The 25,088-nt window shown below is 41.0% G+C and overlaps 1 protein-coding gene across 7 annotated transcripts in view; it reads left to right on the forward strand.

Moving 5' to 3' along the window:
* The window catches only part of AGBL1 (AGBL carboxypeptidase 1), a 958,763-nt gene that overhangs the window by 131,217 nt on the left and 802,458 nt on the right, over positions 1 to 25,088 (forward strand). For all 7 annotated transcript variants that reach the window (XR_009541841.1, XM_060156164.1, XM_060156157.1 and 4 more), the window contains exon 6: positions 13,863 to 13,900. Coding sequence is in view for 6 of the 7 variants with exons in the window: in XM_060156164.1 (XP_060012147.1) it covers positions 13,863 to 13,900 (38 nt within the window). In the remaining variant the exon portion in view is untranslated. The remainder of the gene's footprint in view (positions 1 to 13,862; positions 13,901 to 25,088) is intronic.

The following is a 25,088-nucleotide window of genomic DNA, read 5'->3' on the forward strand; positions in this document are numbered from 1 at the left end:
TCTGGAGCTGGTTTAGGCGGTGCTCTGAATCCCCTCTCCTCGCACACCCTGAAACAATGGTCTCTTGCCAATTAGGCAGTTCCAGACTTTTTCCTTGACTCCCTCCAGGCTAGCTGTGGTGCTTAGCCCCCTTTAGGCTGTGTTCATGCAGCCAACCCCAGTCCTCTCCCTGGGGTCTGACCTCCGAACCCTGAGCCTCAGCTCCCAGGCCCCACCCACCCAACAGTTAAGGAGAGAAGCCTCTCATGCTGGGGAGTGCTGGTCGGCAGGTCTCCTCTGTGCAGGAATCTCTCTGCTTTGCCCTCTGCACTCCTATTGCTGTGGTCTCCTCTGTGGCTCCGAAACTCCGCCCCCACCATCTCCGCCAGTGAAAGGGCTTCTAGTGTGTGGAAACTTTTATTCCTTCACAGCTCCCTCACAGAATTGCTGGTCCCATCCCTATTCTTTTGTCTCTGGTTTTTCTTTTTTCTTTTGCCCTACCCAGGTACGTGGGGAGTTTCTTGCCTTTTGGGAAGTCTGAGGCCTTCTGCCAGCGTTCAGTAGGTGCTCTGGAGGAGTTGTTCCACATGTAGATATATTTCTGATGCATTTGTGGGGAGGAAGGTGATCTCCACGTCTTAGTCCTCCGCCATCTTACCAACATCTCTCTCGCCGTTGGTAATTTGATAGGGATTGCATTGAATCTGTAGATTGCTTTGGGTAGTATAGTCATTTTCACAATGTTGATTCTTCCAATTCAAGACAGGAATTCCATATGGTTTTATCATCTTTGATTTCTTTCATCAGTGTCTTATACTTTTCTGCATACAGGTTTTTTTCCTCCTTACTTAGGTAGGTTTATTCCTAGGTATTTTATCCTTTTTGTTTCAATGGTAAATGGGAGTGTTTCCTTAATTTCTCTTTCTGAGTTTTCATTGTTATTATAGGAATGCAAGAGATTTATGTGCATTAATTTTGTATCCTGCTACTTTACCAAATTCATTGATTAGCTCTAGTAGTTTTCTGGTGGCATCTTTAGGATTTTCTATGTATAGTATCATGTCATCTGCAAACAGTGACAGTGTTACTTCTTCTTTTCCAGTTTGGATTCCTTTTATTTCTTTTTCTTCTCTGATTGCCATGGCTTAAACTTCCAAAACTAGGTTGAATGATAGTAGTGAATTGGGCACCCTTGTCTTGTTCCTGGTCTTAGAGGAAACGCTTTCAGTTTTTCACCATTGAGAAATCATTCTCAGTTGGCTGTGGGTTTGTTATATATAGCTTTTTTTATGTTGAGGTAGATTCACTCTATGCCCACTTTCTGGAGAGTTTTTATCAGAAATCAGTGTTGAATTTTGTCAAAAGCTTTCTCTGCATCTATTGAGATTATCACATGGTTTTTATCCTTCAATTTTTTAATATAGTGTATCACATTGATTGATTTGTGTATACTGAAGAATCCTTGCATTCCTGGGATAAACCCTCTTGCTCGTGGTATATGATCCTTTTAATGTGTTGTTGGATTCTGTTTGCTAGTATTTTGTTGAGGATTTTTGCATGTGTATTCATCAGTGATATTGGCCTGTAGTTTTCTTTTTTTGTGACATCTTTGTCTGGTGTTGGTATCAGGGTGATGGTGTCCTTGTAGAATGATTTCGGGAGTGTTCCTCCCTCTGCTATATTTTGGAAGAGTTTGCAAAGGACAGACACTAGCTTTTCTCTAAATGTTTGATAGAATTCGCCTGTGAAACCATCTGGTCCTGGGCTTTTGTTTGTTGGAAGATTTTTAATCACAGTTTCAATTTCAGTGTTTCTGATTGGTCTGTTCATATTTTCTGTTTCTTCCTGGTTTAGTCTTGGAAGGTTGTACTTTTCTAAGAATTTGTCCATTTGTTCCAGGTTGTCCATTTTATTGGCACGTAGTTGCTTGTAGTAGTCTCAAATGATCCTTTGTATTTCTGCAGTGTCTTCTCCTTTTTCACTTCTAATTCTGTTGATATGAGTATTCTCCCTTTTTTTCTTGATGAGTCTGGCTCATGGTTTATCAATTTTGCTTATCTTCTCAAAGAACCAGCTTTTAGTTTTATTGATTTTTGCTACTGTTTCCTCCATTTCTTTTTCATTTATTTCTGATCTGATTTTTATGATCTCTTTCTTTCTGTGAACATTGGGGGTTTTCTCTTATTCTTTCTCTAATTGCTTTAGGTGTAAGGTTAGGTTGTTTATTTGAGATGTTTCTTATTTCTTAAGGTAGGATGGTATTGCTATAAACTTCCCTCTTAGAACTGCTTTTGCTGCATCCCATAGGTTTTGGGTCATCATGTTTTCATTGTCATTTGTTTCTAGGTATTTTTTGCTTTCCTCTTTGATTTCTTCAGTGATCTATTGGTTGTTTAGTAGCATATTTGTTTAGACTCCATGTGTTTGTATTTTTGCCTTTTTGTTTTTCCCTGTAATTGATATCTAGTCTCATAGCATTGTGGTCAGAAAAGATGCTTGATATCATTTCAATTTTCTTAAATTTACTGAGGCTTGATTTGACTCAAGATGTGATCTATCCTGGAGAATGTTCCATGTGCACTTGAGAAGAAATTGTGTTTTATTGTTTTTCAATGGAATGTCCTATAAATATCAGTTAACTTCATCTGGTCTATTGTGTCATTTAAAGTTTGTGTTTCCTTATTTATTTTCTGTTTGGATGATCTGTCCATTGGTATAAGTGAGGTGTTAAATTCCTCTACTATTATTGAAAAGCTTTTGTCTGAGTCCTTGGTCCTGATGATATTGCCCATGGATTTGGAAGTACTTCAAAACCAGCTCCACTCTGCTTACAAAAATTCAGGTGGGTCGGGTCCTCCCAGGCTTGACTGCAGTGCTGTGCTCCTGGTTCGCTGGCTCAGGCAGTAGCCACCCCTCTGTCACACTCTCTACTGAGTTTTACTAACCAAAGCAGTCTGAGGTCTGGGTCTCCATTTCTTTAGTAAAAACTTCCCATGATTGATGATGATTCCCACAAGATATCTTTGACAGCATCTGGATAGAGTTGGGGGGAGGGGTACTTTTTCTTTTCTTTTTTTCCCAGGATAAAATGGACAGGTTCCATGCTGGGCACAGAATCTGGTTCAAACTTTGCACCATATGTCCACGGTTTTTCTTTTCTTTCACTGTGTAGGAGCCATCTCAGTTTCCATTTCTGTTTTCTCCTCTGTCTCTGAAAAATAGTGATTAGTTAGATCCATTTGTCATCTATTTTCCTTGGTAATTGGCTGTGTGTGTGTGTGTGTGTGTGTGTGTGTGTGTGTGTGTGTGTGTCTGCTTTTACCCATCCTCCTATTCCCTCTACAGCCAGGCAGGAGGCTGGGATGGTACCAGATGGCATTCTGGGCGCCTCTGATCTGCAGGCAATGTGTTCTATCCCTTTTAAAGGTCCTCCTGCTTTATCCGCCTGTTATTTAAATAACTCCTTTTCCCTCCACTTTCTGTTTCTGTTGCTACAACTCCACATCCCATGGCCAATTCTAGAGAGTATCTAGGGTTAAATTCTAGGGCTACCTACTTCTTTTTTTCTGGAAACTGTCTTATTTATAGATGGTTTCATCTTGTATATAGAAAGTCTCAATGAATCCACTAAAAAACTCTCAGAACTAATAAATAGGTTCTGCAATGTGACCATGGTAAAAGATCAATATTCAAAACTCAATGCTCAGTGCTCCAGGTTCTGCTGGGTGGCTGCTGTAATTGCCAGATGTTGGGGTCAGACAGAGTTGAGGGGAAGTTCCAGCTCTGCTGCTTTCTAATGTTACTTCAGGTGGGTTAATTTACCTTGAATAGTCCCTTCATCTATAAAATGGGAATTGTTATGGGAAATAAGTTAGCTAATGTTACTTCTCATAGCAAGTCGTCAAGAAATCCTGTTATCTCCTAATTCAAAACATATCCATGTTCTTCTTGAGAAGATCCCTCTAGTTGTACCCTGAAGAACAGTTTGAAGGGACCTAGAGTGAATATGGATGCATCAGTTTTGGGGCTATAGCAGTAGTTAGGTGACTGCTGACATTTAGGTGATTTCTATTCATTTAGATTTTCTTTAATTTTTTAAAAACAGAGTTTTCTAGCTTTCAGTGTAAAAGGCTTGATTTTCTTTTATTAAATTTATTACCAGGAATTTTATTCTTTTGCTGCCATTATAAGTGAGATTGCCATTTTAAATCTCATTTTTGAACTATTCATTGCTAGTTTACAGGAATACAATTGATTTTTGAATATTGATTGCAGAACTTATTAGTTCTGATAGTTCTTTAGTGGATTCATTTACTTTCTATATATAAGACCCAACCGTCTATAAATAAGATAGTTTTACTCCCTCTTTTCCAATCTGCATGCCTTTCCTTCCTCCCTTCTTTCCTTCCTTCCTTCTTTCCTTCCTTCCTTCCTTCCTTCTTTCTTTTCATTCCTTCCTTTGTTCCCTCCTTCCTAAATGCCCTGGTTAGAACCTCCAGTACAATGTTGAACAGCGGTGATGAAAATGGATATCCTTATTTTGTTCCTGTTCATAGAAGGAAAGCATTCAATCATCTTTCTCCATTAAGTATCATGTTAACTATTGGTTTTAAGTAGATCCCTTTATCAGGTGGAGGAAGTTATCTTCTATCCCTAGTGTGTTGAGTATTTTTATCATGAAAGCATAATGGATTTTATCAAACGCTTTTTCTGTGTCTATTAAAATGATAATATGGTTTTTATTCTTTATTTCATTATTACGGTGGGTTATTACATTGGTTGATTTTCAGATGTTCAATGTGCATGTTCAGATGTGCATTCCTGGGAGAAATCCCACTTGACCAGTGTCTATAACATTTTTTACTCATTGCTGTATTTGGTTTGCTCCACAAAGCTCTCTACTGCTTTCTACTCTGGTCTGTCTCTGGTTTCTACTCTTGCTTCCTTAGAGTCCTTTTCTCTTTTGAAAAATAGAGCAGTTGGAGAAATCTTCTTAAAACATGTTAGATCATTGCTCAAAATCCTGTAGTGAATCCCTCACTTGGAGTGAAGGGAAAGCCGTTAGAGTGCTTACCGGGCCCTACGTGAATAGTTCCCTGTTACTCCTCACCCCAGCTCCTGCTCCTCTCCTCTCATCTGTTTTGGCTCCAGCAGCCCTGGCCAACTTGCTCTTCTTTGAACAGGTCAGGCCTATTGTCATTTTAGAGGGTCTGAACATGCTTCCTTCTGATATTCATATAGCAACTTTCTTCCCTCCTTCATGCCTTTGCTCAGAGTTTCCCTTCTCCGTGAAGCCTACTGTAGCCAAACTTGCAACCCAGCCCTGTGCATCTTATCTCTTTACCTTGTTCTTACTTTTCTTTTTTTTTCCCTCATAGCACTGACCACATTTTAGAATGCTAATTTAATGTATTCCTCAAAAAATACTGATTACCTATTAAATATTTCTTTCACCCTAACCCTTTTGAGTGCAAGAATCTTTGGTTTATTAGTTTATCCCAGCACATAGTAAGTGCTCAGTAAATATTTGTTGAATGAATGGACGGTGTATATAAAGCTCCTAGACCAGGGCCTGATATTTGGAAAAGGTTCAACAAATATTCGATGGTGTTCTGTATTCAAATACTATTAAATGGTGGGGGTAGAATAAGGCAAAGCAAAATGTTTTCTGTTTTCTGGAGTTTGCAGACTGGAAGAGGAGACAGACATTAATAAAATAATCATGAAATGAGTGAAGAATTACAAACTGAATTGAGCAATTAAAAAGGGTGGGTTGTGAAGGATGAACACACCAATTAGAGGGCCTGGACCTAGGCTAGGGATCACAGAAGTCTTTCCTAAGGAAGTGACACCTGAGTTAGGATGTGAAGGAGGAGGGGAAGGTCTAGAGCATTTTAGGCTGTGTCATTAGCAAGGACAAAGGACAAGTTATGGGAACATGTTCCAAAGCTTGGGAAAAGGCCAGAGGGGCAGAACCACAGAGAGTAAGAGGGTGGTATGAAGCTAGGCTGGAGCAGGTGACAGGAGCCAAACTTTTTAGGTCTCCTAGACCATGTTTTTGGATTTGGATTTTTATCCAAGAGTGAAAGTGGGCATGGGAGTGGCAATTTGGGGGTACCTTAATCAGATGTTCTTGGGAAGATCACTCTAGTTGCAGCTGAAAGAACAGTTTGAAGGGGTCCTAGAGTTGATATGAATAGATTCATTCTGGAGTTTCACAGTAGTTAGGTGAGAGATATTTGGGTGATTTTAATTTATTCCATTAACTTATGCTCAACTATATTTTCTTTTTCCTTTTAATGTTTGAATTTTATTTAATTTATTTTTTTATACAGCAGGTTCTTATTAGTCATCAATTTTATACACATCAGTGTATACATGTCAATCCCAATCTCCCAGTATCCCACCACCACCCCCACCACCCTGCCGCTTTCCCCGCTTAGTGTCCATACATTTGTTCTCTACATCTGTGTCTCAATTTCTGCCCTGCAAACCGGTTCGTCTGTACCATTTTTCTAGGTTCCACACATACGCGTTAATATACGATATTTGTTTTTCTCTTTCTGATTTACTTCACTGTGTATGACAGCCTCTAGATCCATCCACGTCTCAATAATGACCGAATTTCGTTCATTTTTATGGCTGAGCATTATTCCATTGTATATATGTACCACATCTTCTTTATCCATTCGTCTGTTGATGAGCATTTAGGTTGCTTCCATGACCTGGCTATTGTAAATAGTGCTGCAATGAACATTGGCGTGCATGTGTATTTTGGAATTATGGTTTTCTCTGGGTATATGTCCAGTAATGGGATTGCTGGGTAATATGGTAGTTCTATTTTTAGTTTTTTAAGGAACCTCCATACTGTTCTCCATAGTGGCTGTATCAATTTACATTCCCACCAACAGTGCAAGAGGGTTCCCTTTTCTCCACACTCTCTCCAGCATTTGTTGTTTGTAGATTTTCTGATGATGCCCATTCTAACTGGTGTGAGGTGATATCTCATTGTAGTTTTGATTTGCATTTCTCTAATAATTAGTGATGCTGAGCAGCTTTTCATGTGCTTCTTGACCATCTGTATGTCTTCTTTGGAGAAATGTCTATTTAGGTCTTCTGTCCATTTTTGGATTGGGTTGTTTGTTTTTTTAATATTGAGCTGCATGAGCTGTTTATATATTTTGGAGATTAATCCTTTGTCCATTGATTCATTTGCAAATATTTTCTCCCATTCTGAGGGTTGTCTTTTCATCTTGTTTATGGTTTCCTTTGCTGTGCAAAACCTTTGAAGTTTCATTAGGTCCCATTTGTTTATTTTTGTTTTTATTTCTATTTCTCTAGGAGGTGGATCAAAAAAGATCTTGCTGTGATTTATGTCAAAGAGGGTTCTTCCTGTGTTTTCCTCTAAGAGTTTTATAGTGTCCGGTCTTACATTTAGGTCCCTAATCCATTTTGAATTTATTTTTGTGTATGGTGTTAGGGAGTGTTCTAATTTCATTCTTTTACATGTAGCTGTCCAGTTTTCCCAGCACCACTTATTGAAGAGGCTGTCTTTTCTCCATTGTATATCCTTGCCTCCTTTGTCGTAGATTAGTTGAAGTTATCTTGTTCCATTGATCTATATTTCTGTTTTTGTGCCAGTACCATATTGTCTTGATTACTGTAGCTTTGTAGTATAGTCTGAAGTCAGGGAGTCTGATTCTTCTGGCTGCGTTTTTTTCCCTCAAGACTGCTTTGGCTATTCGGCGTCTTTTGTGTCTCCATACAAATTTAAAATTTTTTTGTTCTAGTTCTCTAAAAAATGCCATTGGTAATTTGATAGGGATTGCATTTAATCTGTAGATTGCTTTCGGTAGTATAGTCATTTTCACAATATTGATTATTCCAATCCAAGAACATTGTATATCTTTTCATCTGTTGGTATCATCTTTAATTTCTTTCATCAGTGTCTAATAGTTTTCTGCATACAGGTCTTTTGTCTCCTAGTAGGTTTATTCCTAGGTCTTTTATTCTTTTTGTTGAAATGGTAAATGGGAGTGTTCCCTTAATTTCTCTTTCAGATTTTTCATCATTAGTGTATAGGAATGCAAGAGATTTCTGTGCATTAATTTTGTATCGTGCAACTTTACCAAATTCATTGATTAGCAATAGTAGTTTTCTGGCGGCATCTTTAGCATTCTCTATGTATAGTATCATGTCATCTGCAAAGAGTGACGGTTTTATTTCTTATTTTCCAATTTGTATTCTTTTTATTTGTTTTTCTTCTATGATTACCGTGGCTAGGACTTCCAAAAGTGTGTTGAAAATAGTGTTGAGAGTGGACATCCTTGTCTTGTTCCTGATCTTACAAGAAATGCTTTCAGTTTTTCACCATTGAGAATGATGTTTGCTGTGGGTTTGTCGTATATGGCCTTTATTATGTTCAGGTAGGTTCCCTCCATGCCCACTTTCTGGAGAGTTTTTATCAGAAATGGGTGGCGAATTTTGTCAAAAGCTTTTTCTGCATCTATTGAGATGATCATATGGTTTTTATTCTTCAATTTGTTAATAAGGTGTATCACATTGATTGATTTGCATATATTGAAGAATCCTTGCATCTCTGGGATAAATCCCACTTGATGATGGTGTGTGATCGTTTTAATGTGTTGTTGGATTCTGTTTGATAGTATTTTGTTGAGGATTTTTGCATGTATATTCATCAGTGATATTGGTCTGTAATTTTCTTTTTTTGTAGTATCTTTGTCTGGTTTTGATATCAGGGTGATGGTGGCCTCATAGAATGAGTTTGGGAGGGCTCCTTCCTCTGCAGTTTTGTGGCAGAGTTTGGGAAGGATGGGTGTTAGCTCTTCTCTAAATGTTTGATAGAATTCACCTGTGAAGCCATCTGGTCCTGGACTTTTATTTGTTGGAAGATTTTTAATCACAGTTTCAATTTCATTACTTGTGATTGGTCTGTTCATATTTTCTGTTTCTTCCTGGTTCAGTCTTGAAAGGTTTTACCTCTCTAAGAATTTGTCCATTTCTTCCAGGTTGTCCATTTTATTGGCATACAGTTGCTTGTAGTAGTCTCTTAGGATGCTTTGTATTTCTGCAGTGTCTGTTGACTTCTCCTTTTTCATTTCTAATTTTATTGATTTGAGTCCTCTCCCTCTTTTTCTTGATGAGTCTGGCTAATGGTTTATCAATTTTTTTTATCTCCTCAAAGAGCCAGCTTTTAGTTTTATTGATATTTGCTATTGTTTTCTTTGTTTCTATTTCATTTATTTCTGCTCTAATCTTTATGATTTCTTTCCTTCTGCTATCTTTGGGTTTTCTTTGTTCTTCTTTCTCTAGTTCCTTTTGGTGTAAGGTTAGAATTGCTTATTTGAGATTTTTCTTGTTTCTTGAGGTAGGCTTGTATAGCTATAAACTTCCCTCTTAGAACTGCTTTTGCTGCATCCCATAGGTTTTGGATCGTCATGTTTTCATTGTCATTTGTCTCTAGGTATTGTTTGATTTCCTCTGATTTCTTCAGTGGTCTCTTGGTTATTTAGTAACGTATTGCTTAGCCTCCATGTGTTTGTGTTTTTTACGTTTTTTCCCCTGTAATTCATTTCTAATCTCATAGTGTTTCAGTCAGAAAAGATGCTTGATATGATTTCAGTTTTCTTAAATTTACTGAGCCTTGATTCGTGACCCAAGATGTGGTCTATCCTGGAGAATGTTCCATGTGCACTTGAGAAGAAAGTGTAGTCTGCTGTTTTTGGATAGAATGTCCTATAAATATCAATTAAATCTATCTGTCTATTGTGTCATTTAAAGCTTGTGTTTCCTTATTAATTTTCTGTTTGGATGATCTGTCCATTGGTGTAAGTGAGGTCTTAAAGTCCCCCACTATTACTGTGTTACTGTAAATTTCCTGTTTTATAGCTGTTAGCAGTTGCCTTTTGTATTGAGGTGTTCCTATGTTGGGTGCATATATTTATAATTGTTATATCTTCTTCTTGGATTTTCCCTTGATCATTATGTAGTGTCCTTCCTTGTCTCTTGTAACATTCTTTATTTTAAAGTCTCTTTTACCTGATATGAGTATTGCTACTCCAGCTTTCTTTTGATTTCCATTTTCATGGAATATCTTTTCCATCCCCTCACTTTCTTTCTGTATGTGTCCCTAGGTCTGAAGTGGGTCTCTTCTAGACACCACATATATGGGTTTTGTTTTTGTATTCATTCAGCAAGCCTGTGTCTTTTTATTTATTTATTTATTTTGTGGTATGCAGGCCTCTCACTGCTGTGGCCTCTCCCGTTGTGGAGCACAGGCTCCAGTCGTGCAGGCTCAGCGGCCATGGCTCACAGGCCTAGCCGCTCTGCGGCATGTGGGATCTTCCCGGACCGGGGCACAAACCCGTGTCCCCTGCATTGGCAGGCGGGCTCTCAACCACTGCGCCACCAGGGAAGCCCAAGCCTGTGTCTTTTAGTGGAACATTTAATCCATTCATGTTTCAGGTAATTATCGATATGTATTTTCCTATGACCATTTTCTTAATTGTTTTGGGTTTGTTTTTGTAGATCCATTTCTTCTCTTGTGTTTCCCACTTAGAAAAGTTCCTTTAGCATTTGTTGTAGAGCTGGTTTGGTGGTGCTGAATTCTCTTAGCTTTTGCTTGTCTGTAAAGCTTTTGATTTCTCCATCGAATCTGAATGAGATCCTTGCCGGGTAGAGTAATCTTGGTTGTAGGTTCTTCCCTTTCATCACTTTAAGTATATCATGCCACTCCCTTCTGGCTTGTAGAGTTTCTGCTGAGAAATCAGCTGTTAATCTTATGGGAGTTCTCTTGTATGTTATTTGCTGTTTTTCCCTTGCTGCTTTCAATAATTTGTCTTTGTCTTTAATTTTGCTAATTTGATTACTATGTGTCTCAGCATGTTTCTCATTGGGTTTATCCTGTATGGGACTCTCTGTGCTTCCTGGACTTGGGTGGCTATTTCCTTTCCAATGTTAGGGAAGTTTTCAACTCTAATCTCTTCAAATATTTTCTTGGGTCCTTTCTCTCTCTCTTCTCCTTCTGGGACCCCTATAATGTGAATGTTGTTGCGTTAACAGCCAGAGGTCTCTTAGGCTGTCTTCATTTCTTTTCATTCTTTTTTCTTTATTCTGTTCCATGGCAGTGAATTCCACCATTCTGTCTTCCAGGTCACTTATCCGTTCTTCTGCTTCAGTTATTCTGCTTTTGATTCCTTCTATTGTAGCTTTCATTTCAGTTATTGTATTGTTCATCTCTGTTTGTTTGTTCTTTAATTCTTCCAGATCTTTGTTAAACATTTCTTGCATCTTCTCAGTCTTTGCCTCCATTCTTTTTCCAAGGTCCTGGATCATCTTCACTATCATGATTCTGAATTGTTTTTCTGGAAGGTTGCCTATCTCCTCTTCATTTAGTTGTTTTTCTGGGGTTTTATCTTGTTCCTTCATCTGATACATAGCCCTCTGCCTTTTCATCTTGTCTATCTTTCAGTGAATGTGGGTTTTGTTCCACAGACTGTAGGATTGTAGTTCTTCTTGCTTCTCTCCCATCTTTGGCTAATGTGACACTTACCATGTATTTTCTGCTATATCATGTCACTGTTTGGATTCATGTTTATTTATTGTGTTATCATACTATTAGCTACCTTCTAGAGGGTTGAGATCTGGGAGTCACCTTGAATCTTCCTCGCAACATCAAAGAGTAACTGAGCCAGATTGACACTGTCCTCTAAACCAGTTATTCTCAAAGGTTAATATGTGTATGAATTATCTGCTAGAATAAATGTACTGATTCAGCAGGCCAGAGATGGGGCTTAAGAGTCTGAATTTCTATTTGGCTCTCAGGAAATATGAAGCTGCAGGTGGGAGACCCATGCTTTGAGTAGCAAGACTCTAAACTTCCCTTTAACCCCTCTCTCTTCCTTCTTCCTCTACATCACTCTTTTGGCTGGGGACCCTGTTACCTCAGATCCTCCTAACTGACCTGCCTGCAGCCTGTCCTTCCCCACCACCAGTGTATCCCATATAAAACTATTATCTAACAGAGCCCTACCTCCATGGTGAACTCGCCCAAACAAATGTGCCCCGCAAATCGGAAATGCAGAGTTGCCCTAAGACCTGACCTGTGATCTAAGGACCTGGCTAGGTATTTTGCTTGGGACATCCCCATTCTTTATTTTCCTGCTTCTGTGGTTTCCTTCTTCTCTGCTAACCTCCTCTGATGAACTCAATATGGCTACTCTGCTTTTCCCCAAAGTACTGATTTTCATTTTCTCCCAACCCAAGCCAGGCCCTCTGCACTGTGGCTCACAGATTTTCCACACTGGCTTGGGCTGCCAGCAGCACCTTCAAAGTGCCCTTTCTTAAATCCACTGTTGCCCCACTGTTAGGGAACCGTTGGCCAAAACTGCCTGCCTTAGCCAGGCATGATGGTAACCACTTGCATGAGTTGTCTTGCAGCAAGAGACAACTTTGTCTCCTTGGACATTCATTTCCAAGTGTTAGACAAGAACGGGTCCCCTTCTCGGGGCCTTGGAAGAGGTCCTCCTTCCTGCAACAGCACTATGTCGTGTTACAAAAGAGCGTAGCTGAGGAAGCTGAAAGTTGATTAGAGGAAATCATGGTTGGGAAGGAGAAATGATGTAGTCTATCGGTGAAAACTAGCCTTGCCTTCTTTACGACTGCAGGTTGTTTGGATCTCACAGAGCTGGGGGTCATCCCAGACACGGGTTTGCTTCAGTGAGTTTCAGGCCGCTGCTTTGCAGGATTCCCTCATGGGTTATGGGAAGCAGTAAGGTTTCAAGTGCCTACTTTCTGTTTTAGTTTATTTTTATTCATTCCTTTGTTGTTATTATTTTTTTTTTACTGTCGGCTCTGTTGCTCAATAGTAAATAATATATTGCAAAGAGAATTGTCCCTTGTCAACTGGGCAGAGACCAGGGCAAAGAAAGTACCGAGAGAGATTCTGGAGAACAATGGATGTGGAGGAAGCAAAGATGGGAAGTGAGATTCCTGGGTTTGGGGCCCCAGTTCTGCTCACATGTCTGTATAATCTTGGGTGATCTAGCCTCTTTGGCCTCTTCCCCCAGTTCTCAGAAGGGTGCTGGGGACATATCACTGTTTAACAGGCCTTAAGGATAAGTTAGTAGGGCTGTGCAGAATACTTCTATTCTTTAATTTAAAAAGTACACATTCTCCCTCCCACAGTGTCCTCAGTGCCATGAAGTTTTCCTCTGCCCTGTAAGGGGGTCTTTGTGTGACCTTCCCAGGCTCAGGGAGTAGACTGAAGGGTCACTAAGACCTGAGCCAAATGCATTTTCATTCTATATGCCTCCCCTCACTGCAAAGGCTGTCAAATTCCTTCATGGAAGAAAACAATGAATTTGGAAGGAAAATGCAATGTAACCATTTTTTACCCTAAGGAACCAGCTTCGCTTTCCAATGTGTGAATGTTTTCTAGTGTGTTCCCAGGGCCGTGAGTGTTTCGAGAAGTTTGCAGTGCACTGCTGTACTCACTCAACCTCCAAGTCTCACCCCCTCCCAACCCATTCTCCAGAGTCCTCAGGGTTTCCAGGTATAAATCAAGGGACTGCCAGAGCTCTGGCTGGAAGGAGCACAGCGTGAGGAAGTTGGTGGAAGGTGGGAGGCAAGAGGAAGGGACTCCCTTTCAGCAGAGACCCATTCGCAAGACAGACAATTCACTCAGCGTGATTTCTACATTTGTGCCCCTTTAATGGTCAGCAGTAGAATCAATGGAATGCCTGCTACCTGGTTAATAATGGGGCAGTTAGGTGGCAGCAATGAGACGACCAGCTATGGGATCCATGGGCTGACAAAAAGACCATTGAACATTGACTTTTCCACTTTTCTTTCTCTTTCCCCAGGGCAGCCACTGAAGTTCTGGCAGCATTGCTGAAATCCAGTAAGTGCCTCTTTTGAAACGTGGTTATTTCTTTCCCCTCTGAGTTCAGTGAAAGATGCTCTTCTGTCTCCATGGCTCATTTTCAACCTGGAAGGCAATAGAGCCATTCCTGGATCTTTGGGGTGAGATGGAGGATATTACGGCTGCTCTAACTCGGGGCTGCAAAGAGAGAGTTAACCTCTCTCTCTGTGGAGGTGCCATTCATAATGCTGCCAAGACAATTGATTCTAACTGGAGTATGTTGTCTACTGCAGACCCGAGGAACTCTCCAGCTCCTTCTAATTGGACCAGCAGCTTTTAAGGACCGTTGGAATAAACTGCAGATTCCAGTGGGATTGTCCTATGGAAGAAAAGTTTATGACAGTGGGTGGGAAGCATGATTCTTGCCTTTGATTCACAACTCAGATAGTGACTATATTCTTGGGCAGATGGGGTGTTGGAATCGCTTGGACAGTGTAGATGCTGATAACAAATTTATATTAAAAATTTGCCTCTTTTCTCAGTTACTTGAGTGATTGCAAAAGAATAGCTCTGGGAGTCTGAATAATTTGAGAATTTTTTTGTGTGTTTGCCTTGTAGCTCTGGTCTAATTACATTGGGAGTCAATTTCATGTGTGCAATATAGTAGAAGGCACCATGCACTTGGGAGTGAAGAAGTTTCAGCTTAATGTTTTTATTTTTTTCCCCTCCTTACCGCTTCATCTATTTTAATTTGGCATCTTGGAAACCAGCTGCTTCAATTGTGATATTTGTTTCTCTATAGGGAGCCCGAGGCATGTGGGTAATAGGTGAACTTTAATAAAACTTACAAATAAATAAATAAAAATCAAAACACCTTCTCCCCCAACCATGTATCTCTGTCAACTCTAAGTGCAGAGAGTCACATCACATAGTGCTTCCCTTTGTAGACTGAAAAAATAATTGAAGCTTGAATTCATTTGGTTTGTTGGAACTTGATACCGTACACAAGTCTATCCACAGCTGCCTGACCTGCAGGGAGAGTGAAGGTGGTTAGAGCAGGTTGGGGGAGTGAAGAGTGAGGGGTTAGGAAGCCCTCGAGATAGGAGGGGGGCAAAAAGTGTTACCTGCGGGTTATGGAGAGAGAACGGTTCATTCTCCATACTGAACTTGACTCAGGTTCGGCATCTGGGTTTTCATTATTTACCTGCTCACTCTGTCTGCTCACCTGATTATATAACACCAGGTGTTTGAGGAAACAAGGTGAGGAAGTTCTTGGATTGCAGGAAGTAAAGATGCTGAGAATGGCTGGGTAAAGCCAGCCGGCGAGTGCTGTGCCTTGGGAAAGTAGCTTTCTCCTGTATCCTCCCTGTCCAGCTTTGGCAGTAGAGGCCTGACGTTTCATGGGGACAGAGCCCTGCTAGTGTTATCAAATGCAGGGGGTGGGGGTCCCGCTGCTTGCTGCTTACAAAATCAATTACACACTCGCAAATGTTGGTAGAAAGGAAAGATGCCTTTAATCAGGATGCTGGCAATCTGGGGAGATGGTAGACTCAGCCTCCCCCCAAAACCACCTCTGAAGATTCGTCCATGATACTTTTAAAGGGAAGGAGGGAAGTAATCTCAGTTAGTCACTGAGATAGGGGGTCAGAATCATCACCATCCCTCACTGTGTGCAGGCTTGTAGACTTCTGGTGATCTTTCTCTAAGATGTTACCTTGTTCATGCAGTTTGGTCACACAGTCTGTTTGGGAGATTACTGACGGGGAAGCTAGGGAACAGTCATCTGTTAGTTACTTATTCTTCATTTCTACTTCTTTGATCTATGGAAAGAACCGATGAGTTAGGCAAGGTATTGTGTGATTAAAAGATTTGAAAGGTGTACTTGGGCCGGAGATGGTAGAGAATTGGGGTGCCTGATTTAAAAATTAGTTAAATGGTGCAAACGAACTTATTTACAAAAGTGATATAGAGTCACAGATGTAGAAGACAAACTTATGGTTACCAGCAGCGAAAGGGTTGGGGAGGGATAAATTGTGAGATTGGGATTGACATATACATACTACTGTACATAAAATAGATAACTAATAAGGACATACTGTATAGCACAGGGAACTCAATACTCTGTAATGACCTATATGGGAAAAGAATCTAAAAAATAGATTGGATATATGTATATGTATAACTGATTCACTTTGCTGTACACCTGAAACTAACACAACATTGTAAATCAACTATATTCCAATAAAAATACAAAAAAAATTAGTTACAATCTAGCTTTGCTAAAGTGATGAGAAAATGGCTTCCTGCTGAGAGCAGTTTCCTGCAAAGAGCTCTTTACACTAGCTGAGAAAGGCTGACTTATTTTTCTACCCATACACACACCCCCCTGAAGCTCAGAGTTGAGTGTCCTGATACACCAGGTGTAAAAATCTGAATGTAGTCACATGACAGTTATTAACTATTTCTGTGTAAAACATGATGTATGGGCCCAGGAGAAACCAATAGCCAGTGCAAATACTGTCTGATTCCGGCTTAGAGCATTAACTGGGTTTCCAACGTGCTAGTTGTGCTTAGCAAATGGAGTACACTGCACTAGGGGCTCAGTTTTAGAGTTTCTAACTTCTACTCTCCCTCCAGAGCTCAACTGAGACCTCATTCCCTCTGAAAACACTTTCCCTGGCTACCAAGACCAGGCTGGATGCCCCTCCTCTATGCTCCCATAGGCTCTCCCAACACAACATTGATTACGCTGCATTGAATTTGCTGCTGCCCATCTCTCCCAGCAGATTGCAAACTTTTGAGGGCAAGGGTCATCTTTGCTGATTGTTGTTATTACTTGCATCAGCACAATAAAAAGCCTAAAATAAATATTTGTGTACTAAATGTTTAAGTGAATGAATGATTTATAATATCTACATGTATAAAAAAGGCAATACCGCCCTCTACTACCCTGTACTACTGAATCCAACGACCCATGCATAGAACCAATGATATTAGTTCTAATCTCTGTTTAACTATACAAATAGACTGTCAGGGAAATGATAGCCTGCCATCCTCCACATATAAAACAAGTTTTATTGTCGCATTAGAAGGATGTGTAGGGTTATTTGCTAATTCTGCTGAGCTGTCCACATAGACTTTTGTCTGAGTCTCAGGTTCATCCTAACACAAGAGAGCTGGATGAAAACTTCTCTTCTTTCTACAAATAAATACTCAGCCTTCATGTCTATCAGGGTTTCTCAACCTTAACACCCTTGCATTGTGAACTGGTTAATTCTTAGTTGTTGAGGCCTGTCCTGTGCATTTTGGAATGTTTAGCAGCATCCCTGGCCTTTTCTCACCAGGTGACATTGCCAGTTATAATGACTAAGATTTGTCTCTAGACACTGCTAATTGTCCCCTGGGATGTCAAAATTGCCTCCTTCTGAGAATCACTGTTGCATATTTGACCACACATTAGCTGACGCTCATTCAGGGTTTCAGATGATCCCTCCCAAATACCTTTATTGGTATTTCATAGAAATGCTCTTCTTGCATAATTGATCTTAAATTCCCCAGCACTGGTGTCATTCCTGTGGGTTCACATGAAGTAAGAATACGATGGCAGAAAGTCTTTATGAACATGCAGAAGTTACTTGGGAGGGAGCAGGTTCTCGACATCTAGAGGATCTTAGAACAAGGACAGCAGAAAGTTCCATTGCAAGTGCCAGCTCCCATGTGTGGGTAGAAGGATTCTGAGATCATATTTGAGCTCAGCAGGCAAGAGGGCTGTTGTTTCTTTTTTAAATTTATTTTTTATTGAAGTATAGTTGATGTACAGTATTATGCAAGTCACAGGTATACAATATAGTGAGTCACAATTTTTAAAGGTTATACTCCATTTATAGTTATTATGAAATATTGGCTATATTCCCTGTGTTGTACAATATATCTTTGTAGATTATTTTATACCTAAAAGTTTGTACCTCTTAATCTCATACCCCTATACTGCCCCTCCCCATTTCCCTCTCCCTACTGGTAACCACTAGTATGTTCTCTATATCTGTGAGTTTGCTTCTTTGTTTTTGTATTCACTAGTTTGTTGTATTTTTTTTTTAGATTCCACATATAAGTGATAGCATACAGTATTTGTCTTTCTCTGTCTGACTTATTCATTTAGCATAATGCCCTCCAAGTCCATACAAGTTGCTGCAAATGGCAAATTTTCATTCTTTTTTATGGCTGCATAGTATTCCATTGTATATGTATATACCACATCTTCTTTATCCATTCATCTGTTGATGGACACTTAGGTTGCTTCCATATCTTGGCAATCATAAATAATGCTGCTATGAACATTGGGATGCATGTATCTTTTTGAATTAGTGTTTTGTTTTCTTTTTGGATATACACCAGGAGTGGAATAGCTGGGTCATATGGTAGTTCTATTTTTAGCTTTTTGAGAAACCTCCATACTGTTTTCCACAGTGGCTGCACCAGTTCCCACAAACAATGTAGGAAAGTTCGAGAGTGCTGTGTTTAAATAGCAAAGTCTTTCATGGATTTGGGGAGGAGCAGTTGCCATCTTTGTTCTACCAGCTTAACCAAAGTATTGTGTGGCATGTAAGGTCTGGGTATGGATGGTACCACTGCACTTAGGCTGGGGTTGCTGTGGGGGAGATGAGTGTCATGGAATTCTCTAGTTGCCTTCAAATTCCTTCATGTATAAGTAAGACTTGACATCGAATGTCTGTCAATTTACATCCCAGATGAGTTTGTGTCCACTGAACCTAAATGCAGGAAGTCAGTTTCTGTCTAAAACTCAAGGCCTCACCATCTGGCAGTGATATCTGGGAATATTTATGTGAACCTTTATCTCCTGAAAGCAAACTCTTTTTAGCTGGTGATTATTCTGGCCTTGATATCAGTATAAAAGTTGGCCATTTTAGTATATCTCTATAATTGCATTACAAAAGGAGAACATTCCCCAGTTGAAATAGAGCCAGAAGGACATATCTACTACCTTGGGGGCAGTAAACATGGGTGGGCTTGTGAATCTTAGGTCAACAAGGCCCTATGACGTAGTGGGTGGTGGGAGGAAATCCTCACCAGTAACAGGGAGAGCAGGGCTGAGGGATCTGGGAGCCTTGGAGCTGCCCACCATAACAACAGAAAGAAAGGGAAAGAGCACCAGGTTGCATTAGAACAATTTTGTTATTTTGTCTCAGCCCTTTCTTCCATCAAGTAGCTATTGCATGAGAAGCCAATGTAGGAAAGGTAGATGGCGGACAGAGAGAAATGAACCAAAAGACAGCTCTCATCTCTTTCCTTTTCCGAGGAACAGCATGCAAAATAAAGCCTTGGAAGTCCTAGGCCTCTTTTCCAATTATTTCCAAAATTTAGAATCCTAAAAATTAAAGTCATTGCTCATTCAAGGGTCCTTTTTGTATGGATGTGGGCTAGAATGGTCTAATCCACATTCCATACTTTTACTGTATCAGTTTCCCTCTCTCTACCTACGCGTGTGCAAACACTAAATTTTCCTGTATTGAAATCTTTGCCCTTTTATGCTCTATCCTGCACAAAACACTTAGCTTTTTATTACCAAAACTTAATAAGGCTTTGATTAATAAATAATGCTTCTATTGCAGGCAATTTTTTCTCTAATTAATAAAAATAAGACATGGTCCTTTGCCCCTGTCCCTTTTTTTAAAAAAAAATTTATTTCTTTATTGAAGTATAGTTGATTTACAATGTGTTAATTTCTGGTGTACAGCAAAGTGACTCAGTTATACACATATAGACATTCTTTTATTTATTCCTTTGCATTATCGTTTATCCCAGGATGTTGAATAGAGTTCCCTGTGTAATACAGTAGGACCTTATTGTTTATTCATCCTATATGTAATAACCTGCATCTACTAACCCCAAACTCCCAGTCCATCCCTCCCCCAATGCCCCTCCTCCTTGGTAACCACAAGTCTGTTCTCTATATCCATGAGTCTGTTTTTGTTTCATATTTTATTTTATTTTATTTTTAAGCCAAGTTATGTCTAGTTTATTTATTTTTAAAATTTTTGTTGGACTATCGTTGATTTACAGTGTTGTGTTAGTTTCTGCTGTACAGCAAAGTGAATCATTTATATATATACATATATCCACTTTTTTTTAGATTCTTTTCCCATATAGGTCGTTACAGAGTATCGAGTCGAGTTCCCTGTGCTATACAGCATTTGTGTCATATTTTAGATTCCACATATAAGTGATCTCATATGGTATCTGTCTTTCTCTTTCTGACTCATTTCACTTAGTATGATAATCTCTAGGTCCATCCATGTGCCCTTGTCCCTTTTTCTATCTGCATTCACTCTGCCTTTCTCTCTTTTATCTGTGTCTCTACCTGGACTTCTGTGTCTCTTCTCCCTTTTTTTCTTCCCTCATCTTCTTCTCCTTTCTCATTGGTCTCTCCACCTCTCCCTCTTTCTTTCTGCTCCCTAACACCCTTTTGTGAGCATTAGGTATAAATGCAGTTTGGAGAAGTGGTGGCCTGGCAGTGGTGCTTGGAATGAGTGTGCACCATGGGATTCTGCCTGATCTGTACTGGCTCCAGGGATGAATCTTCACGTAATGCCTTGGTAGTAACCTTGCTGCCCAGTTTTAAAGGTCACACTCTCGGGCTTCCCTGGTGGCGCAGTGGTTGAGAGTCCGCCTGCCGAGGCAGGGGACACGGGTTCGTGCCCCGGTCCGGGAAGATCCCACATGCCGCGGAGCGGCTGGGCCCGGAAGCCATGGCCGCTGAGCCTGCACGTCAGGAGCCTGTGCTCCGCAACGGAAGAGGCCACAAGAGTGAGAGGCCTGCGTACCGCAAAAAAAAAAAAAAAAAAAGGTCACATTCTCGCAACAAGGAAAGACCTGAAGCACTTTCTGGTTCAGGCCCTACATCTTAATAAGGGTATGATGGGTCTACTTCAGACCACTCTCCAACTTCAGCATTAGCATTCAGAGAAGTCTGGGAGCTTGCATAAGTTGGGGCAATGGGCAAGGTGCTGGGAATGGGAAAGTAAGTTAATAAAGGGAGGGAGACAGAGAAGAAAGAAGGGAGGGAGAGATGCAAGGGAGCTAGTGGGAAGTTTGGCAGGAAGAGGAGGTTCTCTGGTCTCTTCCTCGGTAAGCTCTGCCCGGCTGGCTCATGGGGACAGCGCAGCCTGTTGCTAGCGGGGGTATAGGAAGGAGGGGACTTCTGGCGCCTAGAGTCCTGATTATGGACAGACACCTCAAGCTCTCAACGGTCCTCTACTGTGGCCTGGCAATCAGCAGTGTAGGGACTGGAGGACTTGGTGGCCAGATAGTTGCTCTACAGCAAAATGTCAGAGAAGGGGCCATGTTTGAAAAACCCCAACTGAGGCTTTTGTAGGAATTCTAGGAGCTCTGAGGAGTTCTCAGAATGGCATCAATGTTTTAGGATGGTTGGCAGTATGATTCCTTTGAACTTCTGACATACACCAGTAGCCGTAGGGTGGCACAGACTTCACAGGGCTCACATGTACAATCTGTGTCCCCATGGGGCCTGAAATCTGTCCTCCTGGCTTCCCAGGCTGCCTGGACACGCCTGGTGCCCCAGGATTCTGCCCACGGAGTGTTTCCCCTTCAGTTTCCAGATGAGGGCCATGGAGTCAGACCATTAGAGCTGGAAAAGACCTTCGAGGTTGCTTAGTGCAGTGGTGTTCAAACATTTTTTTTTTGAGTAGAGAACTCAGAGCCCTGTCTGTCCATTTCCCAATGATTCTCCCCTAAGGTGGCCCTGAGACACGTTCACAAAAATATAGCGCTCCCTGAGAACTCAGAAAACTACTAACCTTTCTAAAAATTGAAATATATTTGACACTTAACATTGTGTAAATGTAACACATTTATGTTATAGATTTACATTATAGATTACATTATAGATTTGCTGCATCTATATTGCTCTATTGCTATTATAGCAATAATTTGCACCTCTGTCACGTCACATAATTATCATTTCTTTTTAGTGGTTGGAATAATTAAGATCTAGTCTCTTAGTGAGTTTGATGACTAAAATACAAATTGTTGTCTAGATCCCAGAAAACTGATGGTCTTATCCACCCCTCTTCGCATTTTCATACAGGGAAACTGAGGACCAGAGAGAGGGAGTGACCCACCTAGATCTCTGAGACTTGGAAGGAAGGTTTCCTGTCCAGCTAACACTGGTTCTTTCTTTTGTCTCAGCACAAATGTCTCTGTCAAGGGTATTGACAACCCCCCATCTCTGCCCAGGGTTAGGTTTCCAATTAAACCTTTTCACTATATTTATACTAACTATAAATATACTAACTATAACTAAGAACTAACTATACTGTAATCAGTGAGTCCTATATTTTTGCATATGTGTTTGTGTGTATGCATTTTTGTGTACGTATGCACGTATTTTCCCTGCAGGGTCTACCTCCATGGGCACTGGGATCCCTATCGTAGACCGCACACCTCACATTGAGCTGTACCCAGAGAACCTCTAACACACTAATGTTAACTAAAGAAGGATTCCAGTTTCGTGACTTAAGCCTCATACATTTGCTTTCGATATGCCTTAATGAAGAGGCCAGCCCAATTCCTGTCCCCAGAAAGAATCAAACTGTGGTGTGATTATAGACCCGATGTCCTTTCTGCCATCATAACTTCTGGAGAAGCAAGCCCTGTATTTCTGTGATGATCCAGAAATCTGCTTCAAGTAATATGGCTAGATTTTTGCATTTGTCACACTGGGATGGACTGCTGTGATCGACCTTGTATGAATGCAGACTAGCAAACTACATTCGTCACACGGTGGGATTGAAATGACAACACAGACGTGTACCATTTATCGACTGCTTAGCGTGTCAGCCACCGTATATACCACTGCATGTACGTGCCTAGTAAGGGGGTATCATCATCACCATTTCACAGGTGTAGGAACTGAGGCCTGGAGACGTTGGGCTACAGAGCTTACCTGCTGTAGACCCTGGGACCTGACTCTGTGCATACCAAGGAGAGATGAACAAGGGTAGGTTTATTTAGCCCAAAGAAGATAAGATCAAAATCTGAAAGGAAGCTAAATTAATACTTTCTAAGTATTAGAAGGATTTGTGTGTGTGTGTGTGTGTGTGTGGTGGGAGCATCTGTCATTTAGTTTAGAAAAGAGCGTCACACGGTCCATCCCATACAAGCATCTGAAGGGGACCCAGTGAGAGGTGCCCAACACACCAACATGGCTGTGCGAAGGGCCAGAGTCTCTGCTGTGGGGCCGAGCATCAGGCGAGGCTGATGAATGACGGGGTGAGTGAGAGGAGAAGGGAACAGGGCTGGGAAGGATTACAGATGCTCGTTCCCTTTCCCTGCTGGCTTTGTCAGGCCCCCGAGTTGGGGGGACTGATCGTCCCCGGCCACAGACCGCAGCTCATGTACTTCCTCTTCCTGCCATGAGGTGGTGCTGTTCTTCTAGTTATCTTGGCCGCGCTAGTCCAATATTTATTTTCGGTGAGTAATTTGTTTATCAGGAGGTTATTTTAATCTAATTTTGGCCATATTTGCCATTCCACACTATCTGTGCTTCCCAGCGTTAGCAGCTTGCATGTCTTTAAGGAAATTAGCTGAAGATGGTCCCGGAGGCATTCGCTCAGCCATTATTTAAGGGAGCTGGGAGGAGGCAGGGTGAGCGGAGCCCGAGCCCGGTGTTGGAAAAGTTGCTGGAATCTGTTGCACTCCCAGTGAGGTTAGCGGGATTGAGAGGGACTTACCGAGGGTGGGGAGTATCTCGCATCTCGCGCAGCTTTTTTGAGGGCTGCCTCTGGTAGAGAGCAGAGAATCCTGCAGTTACTTTTCCCCATCTCCCCTGAACCCTTGTGATAACCTGTATCTTCCTCACCTTTGCTGCCAAGGCCAAAGGCACGACTTAAGGAAGATGCCCATCTGCCTTCCCACGGTTCACAGGCATCCTACATCCCATTTGATAATATGTTTCATGAACTGTTCTCTGCGATCCCTCAAGGAAGAGGGCAGGAAGGTGGGGAGTGATAAGAGAATTATTGTTTATTAGAGTACCTTCAGGGAATAATGATCATAACTGTTAATTACAGAGCACTGGCACTTGCCAGGCACGTTATATTCCCATTTTACATACAAGGAAGTTGTAGTTAGGAGAGGTTAATGATTTTTTTCCCAAGATCCCATGAATGGTAAGTGGAGAGCTGAAATTCAAACTCAGTTGTGACTGTCTTCAGAGCAGAAAATCTTCCTATTTCAAGGATGAGTCTCACCTTCCACATGGAGTCAGGAAACCTGGACCTGGCTGATGGGCATGGGACCTGAAATTAGTTCTTTGTCATTGTACTTGACTTCAGTGTGGTTTTCCAAGACTGGGAGGGCTGTACAAGTTGAATGGTTTGAGGGTGCTTTAGTAGAAGAAACTTTTTTTTTTTTTAAAGAAATCTTCTGAGGAGATGACACATCTAAAGCAGATGAAACGGGAGCAGAAGTGGGAGACCCCAGTGAATCACAGCCTGGCCTTTCCCTTTTCACCTCTTCTTTCCCTGGCTCGTGATTGATGCTGAGAAACTTCCATGGAAGTTCCTCAGGGCTCGAAAGAATCAAGTTTGAAAACCTCTGTAATAAATATTCTCATGGGACACTTTCAGAGCTCAGTAAATTTTCAGAGATTATAACTTAAAGATGGGCTGATGCATCCTTTAGGAGGTTTGGAACACGTGCTCGTTTTTACTGTGTGGTGGTCCTAAGGAAGAGCTAGTCAAGTTTGACTCAGAGAGAGATGCAAAATTGTCATCTTCATCCTTGAGCCTTAGTCAAGTAACTTTTGAGTCTCTTGGGATTAAGAGGCCTGATTAAACTGGACCTAATTAAATGAGAAGGGTCAGCTTCCGGTGGAAATTACAATGGTTGTTAGTATAGGCAAGATGGTGCACTACCTTCCCGAGATGGCCAGGATGTTCCCAGGCACCCACACGGGGTCTAAAAGAACTGTGGATGGTGGTGGTGTGTTTTCCTTGCTTGACATAAACTGTTGTCTGCAAAAAACATTGTTGTAATAAGGTTGCAGCCAATCCTGCTTCTCACAACTAAGCAGGCTGCTGTGTTTTAACCAGGCTATCCTGTTTTCTGGCCCTAAAGACCTGGTTCTATCTCTAGGGCTTTCCCTCTGGTCTGATTATCTATATCTGCCTGTAGGTCTGGGCCATGA

Source organism: Lagenorhynchus albirostris, chromosome 1 (assembly GCF_949774975.1).
Source record: "Lagenorhynchus albirostris chromosome 1, mLagAlb1.1, whole genome shotgun sequence".
Taxonomy (NCBI): domain Eukaryota; kingdom Metazoa; phylum Chordata; class Mammalia; order Artiodactyla; family Delphinidae; genus Lagenorhynchus; species Lagenorhynchus albirostris.